Source organism: Oculina patagonica, chromosome 1 (assembly GCF_052425735.1).
Source record: "Oculina patagonica isolate OP01 chromosome 1, crgOcupat, whole genome shotgun sequence".
Lineage (NCBI taxonomy): Eukaryota > Metazoa > Cnidaria > Anthozoa > Scleractinia > Oculinidae > Oculina > Oculina patagonica.
Genome location: NC_135758.1, coordinates 47962979 through 47981803, shown reverse-complemented (window position 1 = coordinate 47981803; position 18825 = coordinate 47962979). Strand labels below are relative to the sequence as shown.

General features: G+C 38.5%; 4 protein-coding genes across 4 annotated transcripts in view; 3 read left to right on the top strand and 1 right to left on the bottom strand.

The window, feature by feature from the left end:
• The first annotated feature begins 302 nt into the window (after nt 1-302).
• Nucleotides 303-6157, top strand: LOC144651052 (uncharacterized). The gene is made up of 4 exons (XM_078510924.1): nt 303-353; nt 3051-4303; nt 4807-4878; nt 5273-6157. Exons 2-4 carry the CDS (start codon nt 3113-3115, stop codon nt 5750-5752), a joined length of 1743 nt encoding a protein of 580 aa, XP_078367050.1. The 5' UTR covers nt 303-353; nt 3051-3112; the 3' UTR covers nt 5753-6157.
• Nucleotides 6158-7227: 1070 nt separating this feature from the next.
• On the top strand, nt 7228-14236 carry LOC144635303 (uncharacterized). The gene is made up of 4 exons (XM_078494415.1): nt 7228-7274; nt 9971-11220; nt 11721-11792; nt 12183-14236. The coding sequence occupies exons 2-4, from the start codon at nt 10033-10035 to the stop codon at nt 12660-12662; spliced, it is 1740 nt and encodes a 579-aa protein (XP_078350541.1). The 5' UTR covers nt 7228-7274; nt 9971-10032; the 3' UTR covers nt 12663-14236.
• Nucleotides 14237-15628: 1392 nt separating this feature from the next.
• LOC144635195 (uncharacterized) overlaps nt 15629-18825 on the bottom strand; it is a 23676-nt gene continuing 20479 nt past the window's right edge. The window contains exon 2 of the mRNA XM_078494278.1: nt 15629-17148. The gene's annotated coding sequence lies outside the window, so the exon portion shown is untranslated. The remainder of the gene's footprint in view (nt 17149-18825) is intronic.
• Nucleotides 16405-17850, top strand: LOC144634918 (galanin receptor 2b-like). The gene has a single exon (XM_078493975.1). It carries the CDS (start codon nt 16405-16407, stop codon nt 17557-17559), a length of 1155 nt encoding a protein of 384 aa, XP_078350101.1. The 3' UTR covers nt 17560-17850.

Here is an 18825-nt window from a genome sequence, read left to right as displayed (position 1 = left end):
TCAATGGTCTGAGCTTTTTATATTTAATGACATTTTTTCATTCGTTTATCAAATCGACCAGTATTTTGAACGTAAACGCATTATTGTGGAAAGGGGCCTGGAGATATTGCTAAATTTTAGTTTATGTTCACGCAAAGTATTAAAAACGCGCTAAACAAAACGAACAGAAGTCAAGTTGTAACTCGATAACTCACGGGGTTTTCTGAGATGTGTGACAATCAACATGTTCATTGACCTTTGAGTCCCAGTCAAACGCGAGATATTGATTTACACCAGCTCTCCCATCGCGCATGTGCTCAGCGGAGCGCATCAACATTTCTGCTCGCACGACCAAGCGCGTTCCGAGACGAAAGGTGAGTTTGTGAGCTTTGCCCTTTCGACAAACAAACTTCCTAAGTATTTTAAAGTACCTAACAACCTACTTCTTTGGGAAATAGTTTTTTGCCAGCAAACGGGGATGATGCTTGCAAATATTCTAAATTACCAAATGTGACCATCATGTGTTATTGAGTAATTGACAGTGAACATGCTGCGTAAACAACATCACAACCCAAACTGAGTTTATAACTTGTGTCGGAGTGTCCCAGTTCTCTTAAATTATTAAACAATGTTGCTGATTTAACTCAAATCTGGTACGTTTTACGGGAAGGCAAAATTCCTCAGATTCAGATGATGTATGCATGTGTGTGTATTGACAATTAAGATGGTTTAAACACTATCGGACCCTTCGAATGGTTTGTAGCACAAGTAGCGGAATGAAGCGCGGAATCGTATTCCTTTGAACCAAAAGACGTGAGAAATGTTTTGTTTGTGAAGCCAACAACAATAATTTGCCTTTATTGTGTCTTTCTTGGTTAAGGTGATAGGATATTTCAAAACACTGTGTTAACGCATGTTTTGTGATGCAAAACGTAATTATTACACAGGACGCGACTGTCATGAATACTAATTTGTCACGCCGCATAGTAAGATAGGCAATGGCAAAGATGAAGCAACCTCTCTCGATCGTGCTTCGCTTGTCAACAAATAGTTGCAAAAAAGCAAGTATTCGGCGTAGATTAGAGGTCTCTAAGAGTGCGAAGAGTATGGAATATTGGCAACTAATTTTGCTGTGGTTAGCAAGTCAAAAGGCTAATAGAACAATAGACTTTTCAAACTCATTGAAAGATCGCTCAGTATCGAATAAATATGCAAAGAGCGCAAACTACCGCTTTATGAGAATTTTTGTTGAAAACGTAACTTTTCTTCCTTTTGCATATTAGAATGGTTTCTACCGGGCACTTAGGTTCTGGCAGGACTTGTGACACACGAGGCGACATTTTTTGTAACTTTCGAAGCTCTCGTGGCAACATATGAGGGCAGGCAGAAACGGCCCCGAGGCCACGACCCTGTTGTTTAACTAATATCTTACTTGAAATGCACTCAAAAACGCTCGCTGTGACGATTTCTTTGTAAAAGATTTGCCCTCTTTGCTGTGTTGAACTGTGTAAACCGCGAAATGTAGATTTCGTTTACTAGATGCCATTTAAGTTGTGTTGCGTGATACAAATTTGACTCTTCTCATATACATGTTCCTCAGCATGAGACTAATTCGGGCTTTTGTAAAACTTCTCTCGAACGTCCAAATTCACTTTACAACATTATGGTCCTACTATGTCTCTATTATAGAAGGTTTTTTTATTCAAAAGAGCGTTGACTTTGTCGTTCGTGTATTATCTGTATTTTTTTCTTGAACATGCCAGTAATTCAAGTGTCCATAACGACTGCGCTTGAATGTAGTTCCTGTCGACAACTAATTCAGCCCCCAATTCGTAGGTTGTGAGCGGAAGGAACAAAAGAGATGTGATAAAAACATGTTGTTATTTGTTTTCGTTTTACCAAAAGGTAAGGATACTTGCAGAAACATGTGTTATTCTTTTATTTATTAAAAAGGTCATTGCGTTTCAAGTCGTGGCACTCAACATGTACATACCAACATTCTCCAGCGCTAAATTGTTAAACATGTCAAACCGACTGTGACTCAAAAATAGGTTTGCAAAATTGAACTAACGAAATGAAAGAATAACTTTATTGAAGTGTCTGAGAATTTCGCTTCTACATGAGTAAGTGTTAAAGTGTTGATTAATTTATTCAAAATGCTGACTGTTCATGTCCGAGAACGCGTAGGTGGAGATTAAGATCATAATTATGCTAAACTGGCTTCTAAGCAAACAATTGACGCTACGAGTAAACACGTACAGATCAGTTTAATAAAGTTTGCATGATCAGTCAGTGTCCCTGTGTCTTAAAACCGCGTCTTGGCTTTTATTTTAATATCCATTTTGTTTCTATTAATAACAAACTTACCTCTCTCAAGTCTCACTCGCTGCCAGGCATGTTCATATTACCCCGAGAATATGTTATTTTTAAAAACAGGTATTGGGAATTACTGGTCCTACAAAATACAAATATCCGATTATATGCTCTTTTCAGAGTTCAAGGTTGCCTTATGTCGTAACGTTTAGGATCCGATTTAGGAAGATGGCCGAAATAAAGTTAACATGACATGCTTGTGAAAGGGGTTCTGTGAAGCAAATATAACGTTGGTACTCGGAGTGCCACCGAAGACAAAGATATTGTCTCGTGTGGTTTTGTTTTGTTACTTGACTAGGGTTAATTCGCAGTAGGAATCAACGGTGAGGTTCATTTGGTGCCTCGATTTATCCATTCGTCACTGAGGTCTTTCCTTGATATTACGAGCGCTGCGTGGTTGGCTTTATAATCAGTTCGTATTAGACCGTGTTGGACATGTTGAGTTTAAATCAGCCACATGGACATTGGTTAAATTATAATACTTACGATTATGTGATAGGCACAAATGTGCAAGGATCTGTGAGCTATAGCAAAAGCAATAGTTACAAAGAGCAAGTAAATTGTTTCTGTGTTGCATCAGCATGATATGAACTAAATTTAGTTCCTATTTTATTTTCTGTTGTGTTGTGTTATGATGTAGTTAAATATGCTAGTTTGACTTAACTCCCTTTTGCTGTTTTGTTACTTGTTCTCCTAAGTTAAGCATTGACATCGCGAAGTTTGCTCCATGTGACCAATCGATAAGGATAAAGCAAAGATAATGGCCGGGATGTACTCCTTAAACGACATCACAAATGGCTGCCCAATCAAGATTGAAACGACAGTGTCAAGTTGCAATGGGCAAAGCAATGGAATTATCTCCATAGGCGGGATGCCTGTTCTCAAGGCAGAAAAATCAGACACATCTTGCACCACAGTCGACCACCACACAATTTCATTGCCACAAGAATCAATTTATGAAGTAGCACTCAACCCCGATGAAGATGTACTCAGCATCCAAATAAGTAACGTCCAAGGAGCAACCTCTGATCATAACGCTGTCACAGATGAACTTATCACTGTTAATCATGTTCAGTTAGAAAACCATGCTGCCAAAGATGAAGTGTTGACTGTTAATCAGATAGCAAATCACGTGGAAAAACTGGGCAACCAAGAAGTGCAGTCAAGATTTGAGGCTGACCCCCAAACGAAAATTCCATTAGCAGAAAGTTTTCCAGGGGGACAGCAGTCCAAGAACATGTCAGAGCAAAGGTATCCAGTGGAACCTGAGGTGCAATCACCAGTTAATCAATCAAGTGTTCACAATGGAGAGGGGTTAAACAAGACAGCTGAACAACAGAAGGAATTGCCGTTCCAGTTAAATTCCCACGAGCCTGAGATAATGCCATCTTACCATCTGAGTCATCAGCCAGATATTTCGCAAATGAATAACCAATACCCATCGTCAGCGTACCAGATGAATACTAATGGCACTATGGCAGCTTACCAGGTTGATACGCATGGGACATTGTCATCTTATCAGAATGGTTCTCCTGAGATTGTGACATCTTACCAGATCAGCACCAACCAGACCAACATGTCACTTCCATCGGTTTATACGAGTACACCACTTTACCACATGTCTAGTCAGGGGGAAATACCAGCTTCACAACCAGGAAACTTTGAAACAAATACCAGTTATCAGATGAACCACCACACAGAAATGCCTGCCTACTTTGGTGGCTACAATTCTTACAATCCACAACATATAAAGCAATTCTCCCAGACTGAAACCCATGGCATGGTCCCAAACCAGCAGAGGAGTACCCACAATTGTAACTGTTGTTGTCATGCGCAGAAGGAAACTTCCCATTATCCTGCTTTTGGTGTGGAAGCTCCACGTCCTTCTGTTATCATGGTGCCCGTGAATCGTTTCAATACTTCTCCTAGCACATCCCATGTGCCATTCAAGGTAAAGTACTTTGAAGTGATTTGAAGTGATTTAAGTTCCTTTAAATGTTGAATCTTACAACTGCAGGTTTCCAGGAGCATTCATAGTCCAATTAACAGTAAGCAAAGAAATACGGAAACAAAAACTCCAAACAGAATAACTTTTTTCCCGAGTTGATTTAATGTGTCAAATATATGAACAGCAGAATTGTGTTATAATGTAGTTATATTGTGGTACCACTATTCACAATGACCAGTCTAATAACGAAGCCACGCAACTTTATTCTTGTCTTCATAAGCCTCAATTCTTAGGTATACCCTTGTAATTCCCCGAGAACATCTTTTATATTTAAGTTAAAAATGTAACATTACTAGTGAAATAAGCTATGTAGTTGTGGAGAGAATCATTCTGAACACAGATTCGTTCATACAGTTCAGTTGTATTGGGTGTTGTTTGTCGCTATGTACACGAAGCTTCAATTCACATTTGTCCTAAACCAAACTTTCTGTTCGTCTCAAAAACAGGTTGATCCAAGTTCGTACACACTGTCCTCGCAAAATGTGGATTTTGCACGACAGGACTTTGCTAATAGAATGGTAGGTACTCTTATTGATTTCCATTTTTTCGTTGGATCACTTTTGTTTGTTTACTAATTTGTTGTTTCCTTGTTTTCGAAGAAATCGCGATTGTATATAAAGTTGATATATCGAGATTTGAAAATTAGATCAAGTAATGCTGAAGAAAAATCATTATCTTTTTCTTCTGAAAGCTAGATCCTTTTCATCCAAGGCTTGATTTACTCAGTTGTTTGATATGATTTCACTAATCTCTGTGCACGCCCTCATACCTTTGCACCGTCCTGTTCTTCACTTTGATAGAAAAGTTAGTTTAAGTGCATGGCTTCTCATATCCATCGTTTTGTTTCAGTTAGGTCTTTTTTGTTATTATTATTAATTTTTTTATTAAGATGTAATTTGTTATTGTTTCTAGGATTACTCGGATGATTCAGATTCATCTGACGATGAAGACGAAACCAGAAAACAGAAAAAGTATTTTCGAAAGAACATCGATGGAACTACAGCAAGATTTAAATTGTCCAAAGAGGACTGGGCGAGAATTCCAATCAACACATTCCCGAGCGGTGGCCGATTGTTGAGTGGGGACTGGACTCGAATCTTCCTCAGTAAAGTTAAAGAAAGCAACCCATGGTGCAGTCTGCGCTTCAAGAATAATCACGTGAGATCAGAAAACTCTCGGAAAATCCACTCAGCGGTGTTCTTCAGAGGAGGAGCGGAATGCAAGCGACCAGAATGCAACGTGAAAGTACGATTTGTCATCCGGAAGGAAAAAGGAAAGCACGTAGATGTGACGTATGTGGGTGACGTTTGCCACGACAGTCAGCCAGGGAGAAGTGACGTCATTGACGACAGAAAAAGGAAAAAGGTTGTTCGTCGAACATGTTCAACTTAAACTCGATCGAGACAAAAACTGTTTAATGGCCGACTGAATTGACGTTTCTACGTGACCCGGTAAAAAACGTGGTTCAGCCAAATGTTCCTGTGAACTGCGTTTGAACACAGTCTAGACCACGAATTTCTTGAACTCTGCCTTACTTCATTAGGTGAAGCCTGGTCCACACTAGCGACATAACAACATGCACATAAGAATATAAAGAAAAGATCAGTTACTTTTTCCCTCTGTTGTTCAGTTATGCTTATGTCATTGTTCCTGCTGTGTCGTTAATGATCTTCACACTGGTGTGACAAAAGTGCATCAAAATTTTCGCTGCGTGACCTTGCCTTTTTGTCGATGTTATGTCGCTAATATGAACCACGCTTAACCGGCCCTAACATTAAGAATATTTTTCCAAAACTTGCATAAGAAATTGACAAGGCAAATACAGGAACTCTTATTACATATGAAGGCTTTCTCTGTAAAACTTGTTCGATTTTGTGAATGCAAGACACATTATATATTTATATAATTATATGATGAACAATATATTTTTATATATCGACTATCATAAGAATCGTTACCACTATTCCGCAGAATCGAATTTCTATTTCTCAATACGGTATAAATACGCCTTCAGCGCACATATTTTATTTATCCATGGAAACATACGTTTATAGCTATCGAATCGAAAAAAGTGTAATCTTTTTTTTCAAAGTGTCCGTTGTCCGTTCTAGAGAGGTGTCGCAGCAGGAACCACCTGAAGCTTTCAATCTTAGAGAGGTGTACATGGACATGTCCGTCGTAATAGCAAGGGTCCTGGGGGACTCCCACATGCCCCCCTCCCCTTGCGCCCTCGGGGCTCCCAGACATAAACTGAATAATCGTTCTAGGCGAGTCATTTATTTGACGCGAATTTGACTTCAAAACCTCCGTTCATCAAGCTTTAAAAGTAACAGAATAATGTTATTGTCCACAAAACAGTTTCATAAAAAGATGGGGGTGTGACGTGTTGACGTACCCGGTCCGGCTGACGTTCGATTTAAAAAGAGCAATGAACCACAAGCATTACTGACACGACATTTACAAATTGGACCGGAATTGCGTCATTTTCTCCAAGGTCCACTTTCCAACCCGCCTACGCCTTGCGAATAGAGCTGTGTTGCACCCCACTTTGGGAGAAGATTTCAATGGTCTGAGCTTTTTATATTTAATGACATTTTTTCCTTCGTTTATCAAATCGACCAGTATTTTGAACGTAAACGTATTATTGTGGAAAGGGGCCTGGAGATATTGCTAAATTTTAGTTTATGTTCACGCAAAGTATTAAAAACGCGCTAAACAAAACGAACAGAAGTAAAGTTGTAACTCGATAACTCACGGGGTTTTCTGAGATGTGTGTCAATCAACATGTTCATTGACCTTTGAGTCCCAGTCAAACGCGAGATATTGATTTACACCAGCTCTCCCATCGCGCATGTGCTCAGCGGAGCGCATCAACATTTCTGCTCGCACGACCAAGCGCGTTCCGAGACGAAAGGTGAGTTTGTGAGCTTTGCCCTTTCAACAAACAAACTTCCTAAGTATTTTAAAGTACCTAACAACCTACTTCTTTGGGAAATAGTTTTTTGCCAGCAAATGGGGATGATGCTTGCAAATATTTTAAATTACCAAATGTGACCATCATGTGTTATTGAGTAATTGACAGTGAACATGCTGCGTAAACAACATCACAACCCAAACTGAGTTTATAACTTGTGTCGGAGTGTCCCAGTTCCCTTAAATTATTAAACAATGTTGCTGATTTAACTCAAATCTGGTACGTTTTACGGGAAGGCAAAATTCCTCAGATTCAGATGATGTATGCATGTGTGTGTATTGACAATTAAGATGGTTTAAACACTATCGGACCCTTCGAATGGTTTGTGGCACTAGTAGCGGAATGAAGCGCGGAATCGTATTCCTTTGAACCAAAAGACGTGAGAAATGTTTTGTTTGTGAAGCCAACAACAATAATTTGCCTTTATTGTGTCTTTCTTGGTTAAGGTGATAGGATATTTCAAAACACTGTGTTAACGCATGTTTTGTGATGCAAAACGTAATTATTACACAGGACGCGACTGTCATGAATACTAATTTGTCACGCCGCATAGTAAGATAGGCAATGGCAAAGATGAAGCAACCTCTCTCGATCGTGCTTCGCTTGTCAACAAATAGTTGCAAAAAAGCAAGTATTCCGCGTAGATTAGAGGTCTCTAAGAGTGCGAAGAGTATGGAATATTGGCAACTAATTTTGCTGTGGTTAGCAAGTCAAAAGGCTAATAGAACAATAGACTTTTCAAACTCATTGAAAGATCGCTCAGTATCGAATAAATATGCAAAGAGCGCAAACTACCGCTTTATGAGAATTTTTGTTGAAAACGTAACTTTTCTTCCTTTTGCATATTAGAATGGTTTCTACCGGGCACTTAGGTTCTGGCAGGACTTGTGACACACGAGGCGACATTTTTTGTAACTTTCGAAGCTCACGTGGCAACATATGAGGGCAGGCAGAAACGGCCCCGAGGCCACGACCCTGTTGTTTAACTAATATCTTACTTGAAATGCACTCAAAAACGCTCGCTGTGACGATTTCTTTGTAAAAGATTTGCCCTCTTTGCTGTGTTCAACTGTGTAAACCGCGAAATGTAGATTTCGTTTACTAGATGCAATTAAAGTTGTGTTGCGTGATTCAAATTTGACTCTTCTCATATACATGTTCCTCAGCATGTGGCCAATTCGGGCTTTTGTAAAACTTCTCTCGAACGTCCAAATTCACTTTACAACATTATGGTCCTACTATTTCTCTATTATAGAAGGTTTTTTTATTCAAAAGAGCGTTGATTTTGTCGTTCGTGCATTATCTGTATTTTTTCTTGAACATGCCAGTAATTCAAGTGTCCATAACGACTGCGTTTGTATGTTATTCCTGTCGACAACTTATTCAGCCCCCAATTCGTAGGTTGTGAGCGGAAGGAACAAAAGAGATGTGATAAAAACATGTTACAATTTGTTTTCGTTTTACCAAAAGGTAAAGATACTTGCAGAAACATGTGTTATTCTTTTATTTAATAAAAAGGTCATTGCGTTTCAAGTCGTGACACTCAACATGTACATACCAACATTCTCCAGCGCTAAATTTGTTAAACATGTCAAACCGACTGTGACTCAAAAATAGGTTTGCAAAATTGAACTAACGAAATGAAAGAATAACTTTATTGAAGTGTCTGAGAATTTCGCTTCTACATGAGTAAAAGTGTTAAAGTGTTGATTAATTTATTCAAAATGCTGACTGTTCATGTCCGAGAACGCGTAGGTGGAGATTAAGATCATAATTATGCTAAACTGGCTTCTAAGCAAACAATTGACGCTACGAGTAAACACGTACAGATCAGTTTAATAAAGTTTGCATGATCAGTCAGTGTCCCTGTGTCTTAAAACCGCGTCTTGGCTTTTATTTTAATATCCATTTTGTTTCTATTAATAACAAACTTACCTCTCTCAAGTCCCACTCGCTGCCAGGCATGTTCATATTACCCCGAGAATATGTTATTTTTAAAAACAGGTATTGGGAATTACTGGTCCTACAAAATACAAATATCCGATTATATGCTCTTTTCAGAGTTCAAGGTTGCCTTATGTCGTAACGTTTAGGATCCGATTTAGGAAGATGGCCGAAATAAAGTTCACATGACATGCTTGTGAAAGGGGTTCTGTGAAGCAAATATAACGTTGGTACTCGGAGTGCCACCGAAGACAAAGATATTGTCTCGTGTGGTTTTGTTTTGTTACTTGACTAGGGTTAATTCGCAGTAGGAATCAACGGTGAGGTTCATCTGGTGCCTCGATTTATCCATTCGTCACTGAGGTCTTTCCTTGATATCACAAGCGCTGTGTGGTTGGCTTTATAATCAGTTCGTATTAGACCGTGTTGGACATGTTGAGTTTAATTCAGCCACATGGACATTGGTTAAATTATAATACTTACGATTATGTGGTAGGCACAAATGTGTGAGGATCTGTGAGCTGTAGCAAAAGCAAGAGTTACAAAGAGCAAGTAAATTGTTTTTGTGTTGCATCAGCATGATATGAAGAAATTTAGTTCCCATTTTTTGTTGTCTTGTTGTGTTATGATGTAGTTAAATATGCTAGTTTGACTTAACTCCCTTTTGCTGTTTTGTTACTTGTTCTCCTAAGTTAAGCATTGACATCGCGAAGTTTGCTCTATGTGACCAATCGATAAGGATAAAGCAAAGATAATGGCCGGGATGTACTCCTTAAACGACATCACAAATGGCTGCCCAATCAAGATTGAAACGACAGTGTCAAGTTGCAATGGGCAAAGCAATGGAATTATCTCCATAGGCGGGATGCCTGTCCTCAAGGCAGAAAAATCAGACACATCTTGCACCACAGTCGACCACCACACAATTTCATTGCCACAAGAATCAATTTATGAAGTAGCGCTCAACCCCGATGAAGATGTACTCAGCATCCAAATAAGTAACGTCCAAGGAGCAACATCTGATCATAACGCTGCCACAGATGAACTTATCACTGTTAATCATGTTCAGTTAGAAAACCATGCTGCCAAAGGTAAAGTGTTGACTGTTAATCAGATAGCAAATCACGTGGAAAAACTGGGCCAAGAAGTGCAGTCAAGATTTGAGGCTGACCCCCAAACAAAAATTCCATTAGCAGAAAGTTTCCCAGGGGGACAGCAGTCCAAGAACATGCCAGAGCAAAGGTATCCAGTGGAACCTGAGGTGCAATCACCAGTAAATCAATCAAGTGTTCACAATGGAGAGGGGTTAAACAAGACAGCTGAACAACAGAAGGAATTGCCGTTCCAGTTAAATTCCCACGAGCCTGAGATAATGCCATCTTACCATCTAAGTCATCAGCCAGATATTTCGCAAATGAATAACCAATACCCATCGTCAGCGTACCAGATGAATACTAATGGAACTATGTCAGCTTACCAGGTTGATACGCATGGGACATTGTCATCTTATCAGAATGGTTCTCCTGAGATTGTGACATCTTACCAGATCAGCACCAACCAGACCAACATGTCACTTCCATCGGTTTATACGAGTACGCCACTTTACCACATGTCTAGTCAGGGGGAAATACCAGCTTCACAACCAGGAAACTTTGAAACAAATACCAGTTATCAGATGAACCACCACACAGAAATGCCTGCCTACTATGGTGGCTACAATTCTTACAATCCACAACATATAAAGCAATTCTCCCAGACTGAAACCCATGGCATGGTCCCAAACCAGCAGAGGAGTGCCCACAATTGTAACTGTTGTTGTCATGCGCAGAAGGAATCTTCACATTATCCTGCATTTGGTGTGGAAGCCCCACGTCCTTCTGTTATCATGGTGCCCGTGAATCGTTTCAATACTTCTCCTAGCACATCCCATGTGCCATTCAAGGTAAAGTACTTTGAAGTGATTTAAGTGATTTAAGTTCCTTTAAATGTTGAATCAGACAACTGCAGGTTTCCAGGAGCATTCATAGTCCAATTAACAGTAAGCAAAGAAATACGGAAACAAAAACTCCAAACAGAATAACTTTTTTCCCGAGTTGATTTATTGTGTCAAATATATGAACAGCAGAATTGTGTTATAATGTAGTTATATTGTGGTATCACTATTCACAATGACCAGTCTAATAACGAAGCCACGCAACTTTATTCTTGTCTTCATAAGCTTCAATTCTTAGGTATACACTTGTAATTCCCCAGAACATCTTTTATATTTAAGTTAAAAATGTAACATTATATTGAAATTAGCTATGTAGTTGTAGAAAGAATCATTCTGAACACAGATTCGTTCATACAGTTCAGTTGTATTGGGTGTTGTTTGTGGCTATGTACACGAAGCTTCAATTCACATTTGTCCTAAACCAAACTTTCTGTTCGTCACGAAAACAGGTTGATCCAAGTTCGTACACACTGTCCTCGCAAAATGTGGATTTTGCACGACAGGACTTTGCTAATAGAATGGTAAGTGCTCTTATTGATTTCCATTTTTTCGTTAGATCACTTTTGTTTGTTAACTAATTTGTTGTTTCCTTGTTTTCGAAGAAATCGCGATTGTGTTTGAAGGTGATATATCGAGATTTGAAAACTAAATTAAGTAATACTAAAGAAAAATTATCTTTTTCTTCTATTATCTTTTTCTTCATCCAAGGCTTGATTTATTCAGTTGTTTGATATGATTTCACTAATCTCTGTGCACACCCTTATACCTTTGCACCGTCCTGTTCTTCACTTTGATAGAAAAGTTAGTTTATGTGCATGGCTTCTCGTATCCATCGTTTTGTTTCAGTTGGGTCTTTTTTGTTATTATTATTATTATTTTTTTATTAAGATGTAATTTGTTATTGTTTCTAGGATTACTCGGATGATTCAGATTCATCTGACGATGAAGACGAAACCAGAAAACAGAAAAAGTATTTTCGAAAGAACATCGATGGAACTACAGCAAGATTTAAATTGTCCAAAGAGGACTGGGCGAGAATTCCAATCAACACATTCCCGAGCGGTGGCCGATTGTTGAGTGGGGACTGGACTCGAATCTTCCTCAGCAAAGTTAAAGAAAGCAACCCATGGTGCAGTCTGCGCTTCAAGAATAATCACGTGAGATCAGAAAACTCTCGGAAAATCCACTCAGCAGTGTTCTTCAGAGGAGGCGCGGAATGCAAGCGACCAGAATGCAATGTGAAAGTACGATTTGTCATCCGGAAGGAAAAAGGGAAACACGTGGATGTGACGTATGTGGGTGACGTTTGTCACGATAGTCAGCCAGGGAGAAGTGACGTCATTGACGACAGAAAAAGGAAAAAGGTTGTTCGTCGAACATGTTCAACTTAAACTCAATCCAGTCAAAAACTGTTTAATGGCCGACTGAATTGATGTTTCTATGTGACCCGGTAAAAAACGTGGTTCAGCCAAATGTTCCTGTGAACTGCGTTTGAACCCAGTCTAGACCACGAATTTCTTGAACTCTGCCTCACTTCATTAGGTGAAGCCTGGTTCACACTAGCGACATAACAACATGCACATAAGAATATAAAGAAAAGATCAGCTATGTTTGTTTCCTTCTGTCGTTCAGTTATGCTTATGTCATTGTTCCTGCTGTGTCGTTAATGATCTTCACACTGGTGTGACAAAAAATCATCAAAATTTTCGCTGCGTGACCTTGCCTTTTTGTCGATGTTATGTCGCTAATATGAACCACGCTTAATCCACCCTAACATTTAGAATATTTTTCCACTTGCATAAGAAATTGACAAGGCAAATGCAGAAACTCTCGTTACATATGAAGGCTTTCTCTGTAAAACTTGTTCGATTTTGTGAATGCAAGACACTTTATATATTTATATAATTATATGATGAACAATATATTTTTATATATCGACTATCATAGGAATCGTTACCACTATTCTGCAGAATCGAATTTCTATTTCTCAATACCGTATTATTACGCCCTTTCAGTACACATATTTTTTTTTTTATCCATGGACACATAAGTTTATAACTATCGAATCGAAATAAGTGTAATCTTTTTTTTTTTGGAAAAAATAGATTGCAATTTAGGCGACTTATATGTAATCCAAGTGTTAAAGCCATTATGTCGCTAATATGAACCACGCTTAATCCACCCTAACATTTAGAATATTTTTCCACTTGCATAAGAAATTGACAAGGCAAATGCAGAAACTCTCGTTACATATGAAGGCTTTCTCTGTAAAACTTGTTCGATTTTGTGAATGCAAGACACTTTATATATTTATATAATTATATGATGAACAATATATTTTTATATATAGACTATCATAGGAATCGTTACCACTATTCTGCAGAATCGAATTTCTATTTCTCAATACCGTATTATTACGCCCTTTCAGTACACATATTTTATTTATCCATGGAAACATACGTTTATAACTATCGAATCGAAATAAGTGTAATCTTTTTCTTTTTTGGAAAAAATAGATTGCAATTTAGGCGACTTATATGTAATCCAAGTGTTAAAGCCATTTCGACGACTTGGCTGTTTATTGTATTGTTGTATTTTTGCATTTTCGGTAATTCGAATGTGCCGTCAAATTTTACTGTCTTGTCGACGAAATGTTATTCACAAAAGAGCGTGTAATGTGATTCAATTTGCGCCAAAGTGTTTTTAAAGTTAGCTTTTTGCACGCAGGATTCCCGCTTTTTGTGCTACATGTAATCACATCCATTTTAAACATCGTATTATATTGACACTAGTTTCGTTATAATCATGTTACATAATACATTGAAACGTCCAATCGCATTAATCGTTGTTATCATTATTTTGAAACGAAATTATCCGAAATAATATTAAGTTGTAGTTTATTTAACACATTATAATTATCGACTGACTCAAAACAGGTGAAATAAACAAATATATTGTGTTTAAATTCCAGTTGTACATTTTTTGTCGGACTGAAGTGAGTCAGTTAGTTTAGTTGCATTGCGAGTCTTGCGTGTTCGTAGTTGTGAAGCTGCTGGACCAACCAAAACCCGCGCGTATCTGTTTGATCAACTTTTGTCTATCCCTACATGTGTGAAACAATCGTCGTCGTAACATTAGGAGCAAAGTACAAACACCGACAGTTAATCTTTTCTCGTGCAAAATTCACCTGGAGAAAAAAAGGTATTCTCTTGATATTCCCCGGGTAGGAGTTCATTACGTGGGTAAATTGAAACTCGGGGCGATGTGCGAGAGAGTTGGGGCAAAGTGAGTCATGCCTTGTTTTTAGTCGTCCTTGCTTGTTCGCACGTTTATTTGGCCCCTTCTCTCATAAGCCTATTGCAAACATATTTCAAACTACAAAAAAAAAGATATTTGTGTAATCAACTTGGTGAAATATAATTGCAAGTTCTTTGCAATTCGTTTGCACGGTTTTAAAAACCCATCTCATCGTTGCAAATGTTCCGTGAGAGCATTGATGACATATATTGTGATGGATTAGTCGGGCCGTCAATCTATTCTGCACGCCCCAAATACCTGGAGCATTTTGCGTGCCCTTTAAAACGTATATCGGTAGGCTAATTACCGGCTAGAAAAAAGAAAATCCACTCATCCCGCTTTACTCTTTCTCTGCTCCACAAATAAAGGCCAAAGTAAACTTCATTTTGAGGCGTATCTTGCCCGCTCACATAGCTATTACCAAGATCATCCACCTGTGTTTGTGTAGTGTCGTGTCATCAGTACAGTGGAACACCTCCTTACGCCCACTGCGTTACTACTACCACTTTGATCAGGAATATTCCAATTCGATCAGGAATACATGGCCCCAAAAGCTTCTTGCTTTAAATAGTACCCTGTCAAAATAAAGATAATATATTTATGATCTTTTATTTTATTTACTTCGTGAGAATTATGGTCACTACCTTTACCCACCCAATCAATTCAACCACATTTTTACTTGCGTCGCCCAAGGGCCGGTGTTGTGATTACGGTTTCATATGTGGCATATGTTGCAAGAGGGTTTAGGTTTTTACTCCTGATTTGCTTAAGATTTGTGTTTTGCTATTAACAAATTCAGTTTCTTCCATATATTTATTTTAGAAATTGTGTCGTAAATTGTACTCCCGTAGTTCCAGACCGTAATGGGCTGGTGATCCAATAAATCCATTATAACACAACCAGAATTAAATTTGCAGGAAACTTTTAAATTTATTTTCAATTTTATCTTATATCGTTTAATTTTGTAACTTGAAGATAATGATAACTTTTTTGAACCTTTACTGATAGAGTGTTTCAGTTTTGTCAAGAGGAATTGTTTTAAATACAACATGCTCAGAACCCTTTTTTGCAATTTGACTTTTTAATTTTCTCGATCTCTGCAACACGTACAAATCTCATTTTGGACTTATTTGCGCACCAGCTTTATTTTAATAGATCCATGCCCTATATAACGGTTACTTTTATTGTAAGGTGATATTCTTACACCCGTCTAAGGAAATGCCTCTTTTTTTGAGTGACGGTAAAGTGATATCATTCAAATTGAGTTCTTCTGTTTATCGATGAAAAGTTAACAAATAAACAGCTGCAACTGCGAAGGTAACTTCACAAAAGACAAGTTACTTTGTGTTTATTGAGTGAGTCCTAAGTCTATATCAACTTGCCCAACACTGTTCAAATTAATTCTAGCTGAAAGGTAAATCTTTACTGCTGTGTTTTGACAAAACGTGCGAAGACTCCAGTTCTCCAGTTCTCCGAACTAAACTACTTTTGTATATATGCATAGCATGTCGATCCTGGGAAATAATTTAAGCAAAACCAACACCTAAGGACCATCTAAGATAAGTTTATTAATAAACATTTTTTTTAGAAAATAAAGGAACATATATCTGTTACCCGATCAACCAAAAGCGTTTTGCAGTATTCTTATGCAAATAACCCTCAGTATACAGTACAGTATGTTTTTAAGGTAAGGCGTACCATGCATTTAATGAAGCGAAGTAAACGTCGCAATAATAAAACGAAAGTCAACGAGCTTAAACCACGCAGTTTGCCATCACAGGAAAACAGCGAAGCAGTGAGGCATTAAGTAACCGTTACGAGGCAGTCCGGTGCAGCATGTACGAGTTGCTTTTAAAAGATCAACGTAACATTTCTACGTTCAATGATTACTCGACGCAGATAAAAGCTTTCAGGAGCGATTTAAAAACATACTACAAGACCCTGTTTATTATTAACTGGGTCTTTGTGGCTTTGGGAATAGTGGAGAACATTCTGGTTTGCTGTGTTTTGTCGCGCTGTCGGATTGGGCGGTCGTCTACCAAATTATCCAACTTCTTCATCCTCCATTTAGCCATCACGGATCTGGTGTTCAGAACTTTGACTTCCCTGCGACGGGCAACTGACCGTCAGAACTTGGATTTAAGCCCACTTCACTGCCAACTGGCCATATTTTCACAGTTTACATGTGCCGCAGTGACGTTTGTGCTTCTGACAGGAATTGCCTTTGATCGCTACATCCACATTTTATTTCCACTCCGAAGTTTGACAATGAAGACCAGGAAATATTTCATTATAATTTCCATCTGGCTGTATGCAATGATGATTTGCTCCGCCTTTTTTGCCAGTGCTACAATATCCCCTGTTCATTTCAAACCCCCTCCTCAAAGGCGTCCGCCCTCACATTCTTTATCAAACGTGACGAGGACTAATCTCACAGGTTTTAAACCGTTTCGTACTCACTGCATTCCTGGAACTTCGGGTTCAGTGGAGCGAAAGGTTGCCTTTACAGTGTATTTCGTGTTCGCATTTGTGGCACCGCTGCTGTTGATTGCATTCGCCTACACCAAGATTACAGTCTTTCTGTGGAAAAGAACAAAGACAAACAACGCCATGAACAGTAGCATAGCAAAGGCGAAGCTGAAAGCTGTCCAAACGCTTGTCCTGGTAGTTGTTAGTTTTCTTATAAGCTGGGGTCCCATTATGATTCTCGATGTGTGTGCTTCCTACCCCACTAAAAGGGGCAAGATCACATTCAGAAAGTATCCCTTAAGGCCCCTTTTTGAATGCATCTCTCAAACGAGCTCAATATTCAACCCATTTATTTACGCGTTTGGTGATGCAAATTTCAGGAGAAGTCTTCGTCAATGTTGTCGCAGGCGGAGAGGTCGCGTGCGAATCGCACAAGTTTCTCCTGGTTTAATGAACGGTACTTACATACAAATGAGTAATTTGAGTCGAAGAGTTTTTAAATATCCCAGTAAACTAATTTAAAGTTTCCTCGTAAATCTTCATATGTTTTAAATAACAACCTCGCTGAGGAAACATTTTATGAATTACCTTCTACAAGATGACTTTTTTTCCAAACATTTCTTGTAAAAATTTAATTCTGTTGCATATGTACCACAAAGAAATAGTTAATAGGAACTAATGGAAGTAGTCATTGTTATTCTTGGTGTAAAAAATAATAAAATAAAGGTTAGATTTAGAAACAAAATTGTGCTCATAAATTTCTTATCCTTTCTTGGTGCCTATAAGGATGAAGTCGCAGAAGGACCTATCTATACTCACGCTCATACGCAATATACAGCTACCGACGCAGCTTATCTAGAGCGGAAAATCATAAAGAATTCAGTAACGTATTGGGTGCAGACCGAGAAAAGGTGGGATGTTTGAAGTTAAAAGTAAAAACAAGCAAACATGACGAGAGAAAACCGTTTGTTGATTTTCTTTTTTGCTTGTTGTTGTTTTTTTTTTTTTGAGGAAACGAGATCTGCATGGGCATGTTCCTTATCACAACTGTTTACTCAGCCCAGAATGTTTTTAAGGTTCAAGTGAGCTCAAACGTCGCCTGTCCTTGATGCAACATTAGGTGGTCGTGAGGAGTGGGCAAAATTTCGTGATGAGTGGACAAAATAAAATGAAATGAAAATTCAGATCACTGCACGTCCCGGCAGTAAAGTCATTGTAATCAAGAACATATGAATTAATTTTAATATGGCGATATTTGTCGTTTACAAAATGCAAATAAAGCCTTTGTATTTAAAAGTTTACCAGAACAAAAGAAATAACATTGAAAGGATAACTAATTTTCTTGTCATTTACACTCGGATTTACAAGACAACTTCGATAAACGGAAATGAGTACCTGTCTCTATTGGAGTTCGGAAAATGTCATTAGAAATTTCAACGTCTCTTTGCCGTAAAGGATTTAAAGCTTTTTTAACTTCACAGAGTGCCTCGTATGCTCCTCCTGGCTCTTCTCAAGCTGAGCTGGGACATGAAGCGTGCGAAAATGGTGGTGAAGTCCGTCGTCTTAATAAGAATATTTTTCATAAAAGATGTGTCCAAGGCGCTCTGTGCTGTAAAAATGCTAAATAGACGGCTCGTTTGCTGTTTTTAATACACATTTCAGGGTTGATGACATTTTGGTCCGCTATATTGAATGCAAGATCTGCCAGGCGCTCCGCGGCTCGCTCCCTAACCATCAATCCCCGCGCTCCCTGTTTTCCCGCCTTACCGCCTCAACGTCCGGCCAATC

Coding starts and splice junctions, on each gene's coding strand:
- LOC144635303 (XM_078494415.1), top strand. CDS start 10,033: ATGGCCGGGATGTACTCCTTAAACGACATCACAAATGGCTGCCCAATC. Junction 11,221..11,720: donor CATCCCATGTGCCATTCAAG/GTAAAGTACTTT, acceptor TCACGAAAACAG/GTTGATCCAAGTTCGTACAC. Junction 11,793..12,182: donor AGGACTTTGCTAATAGAATG/GTAAGTGCTCTT, acceptor TATTGTTTCTAG/GATTACTCGGATGATTCAGA.
- LOC144651052 (XM_078510924.1), top strand. CDS start 3,113: ATGGCCGGGATGTACTCCTTAAACGACATCACAAATGGCTGCCCAATC. Junction 4,304..4,806: donor CATCCCATGTGCCATTCAAG/GTAAAGTACTTT, acceptor TCTCAAAAACAG/GTTGATCCAAGTTCGTACAC. Junction 4,879..5,272: donor AGGACTTTGCTAATAGAATG/GTAGGTACTCTT, acceptor TATTGTTTCTAG/GATTACTCGGATGATTCAGA.
- LOC144634918 (XM_078493975.1), top strand. CDS start 16,405: ATGTACGAGTTGCTTTTAAAAGATCAACGTAACATTTCTACGTTCAAT.